Raw genomic sequence first — 1722 nt, 5'->3', positions numbered from 1 at the left:
AAAAGCTTGAAACATAATAAATGTTTTAACAAAATTATTTCTCCTTGAAATTTATGGAACAAATGCATGTGTTTCACATTTATATTTTATATTAACTTAGAAACAACTCTATAATATTCCACAAAGTGCAATGTAGACTCTACAAAAACAATGCAGAAAACTGAAATAAATTGCAAAGAATTGGCTGTCAGATTATCTGGTTGTAATCACAATTAAATATTTCCTATAAATATCGTTTCTAGGATCAAAGGGAACGGACCTACTCAACAGTAAAAACCAAGTCCACTTCAGCCTCCATTAATAATCTGAAACCAGGAACAGTGTATGTTTTCCAGATTCGAGCTTTTACCGCTGCTGGTTATGGAAATTACAGTCCTAGACTTGATGTTGCTACACTAGAGGAAGCTACAGGTAAAATGTTTGAAGGTAATTATACCTTTGGTTTGGATTCTTACTCTCAATAACACTAGCATATATTTATTTTCAATATCAAGGGTGATGATTTGCAGCAAGATATTTTTTACATATAAAGGTAAATATATATGCACATATATGTACTTTGTAAAAGTTGTTCATAATATTAATTTAACATTTGCTGTTGGTTTAGTAATTTTAGAACCTTGTGATTTAAATTAGTCTCTTTAACACAGACTGGATTTTTTTTTTTTTAAAGTGAAGTTAGAAACAGAAGCAGGACTCATTCATTTTATAGGTTGACACAAGATATTTTTGTAGACCTCAAAATGTTCTCACTATAATTGTGTCCATCAAAGTTGCTCCTTCACAGAAAACTCCAAATGAGGCAAGAATGTGCACGAGGGTGGACAAGAGAAAGATGGTATCTAAGAATCTGTGTTAAGCTACTTGCCCTTTAACAATGATTTCAAAAATTGGAGTTCAGGAAGAAGATCTTAGAAATTATATTTTCTTTTATGTTTGCCATTTCTCTTTTCATTTTTGTTATGGGATATTTCAAGCATACTCTCGTATTTAAAATATATATGAACTATAAAGGAGATAATTAAATGGATATCCCACTACTCAGACTAAAAATTGAACATAACAATATTGAAGCCCTTTTATAATTTTGCTTACATTTTCTAATGAAACATAAGATTGTATAGTAAAAACGAATGTATATTTGGTATATAAACAAATAAGCAGATGTATGTTGGGATGCATGCCCCAGTTTACTGTCAGATTGAAAGTTCAGAACACGTTAAGTGCCCTGCTGGTTGCTCTTCAGCTGGGCTGAGGTCTCAGTGTGTGTTTCTGTATTTTGCAGTTTTTGATTCCTCCTGATATTACTGCTCAGGCTCAAGCTTCCCTCAGCTGTTACCTCCTCTTGCCAATCCACCATTCCTCCAAAATTCTAAACAAAAGCAAGTTGAAAAATTGTTACATGATTTTCTTTCCTCGATTAAAAAAATCAAACAAAATAAATCATACATTTTGATAAATGAGTTATTTTGACTTCAGAGAAAGATTTTTATAAATCTGTAAAAGGTGGAATAAATTGATAAATATACTTTGCATTAACTAATGCTTGTTGTTTGCTAACAGTGTTCTTCTTTCAAAATATTTTGTAACATTTTAAAATACATCTATAACTCTCATAGCCACAAATTTAAAAAGTATGTTGAAATCAGTTTGAAATATAAAACATTTGCATAGAATTATAAACATAAATGCATCAATTTAAAAATTTGTCACATAAATTGG

General features: G+C 30.4%; 1 protein-coding gene across 1 annotated transcript in view; it reads left to right on the top strand.

Moving 5' to 3' along the window:
• LOC105822408 (ephrin type-A receptor 7-like) overlaps positions 1 to 1722 on the top strand; it is a gene marked incomplete at its 3' end in the record, with an annotated part of 139055 nt that overhangs the window by 112612 nt on the left and 24721 nt on the right. The window contains exon 3 of the mRNA XM_012659388.1: positions 243 to 426. Within this exon, the coding sequence (XP_012514842.1) occupies positions 243 to 426 (184 nt within the window). The remainder of the gene's footprint in view (positions 1 to 242; positions 427 to 1722) is intronic.

This window comes from Propithecus coquereli, unplaced genomic scaffold (assembly GCF_000956105.1).
Source record: "Propithecus coquereli isolate 6110/MARCELLA unplaced genomic scaffold, Pcoq_1.0 Scaffold609, whole genome shotgun sequence".
Taxonomy (NCBI): domain Eukaryota; kingdom Metazoa; phylum Chordata; class Mammalia; order Primates; family Indriidae; genus Propithecus; species Propithecus coquereli.
Note: the sequence above shows the minus strand (reverse complement) of the source record. Positions and strands in the feature narration are given on the sequence as shown.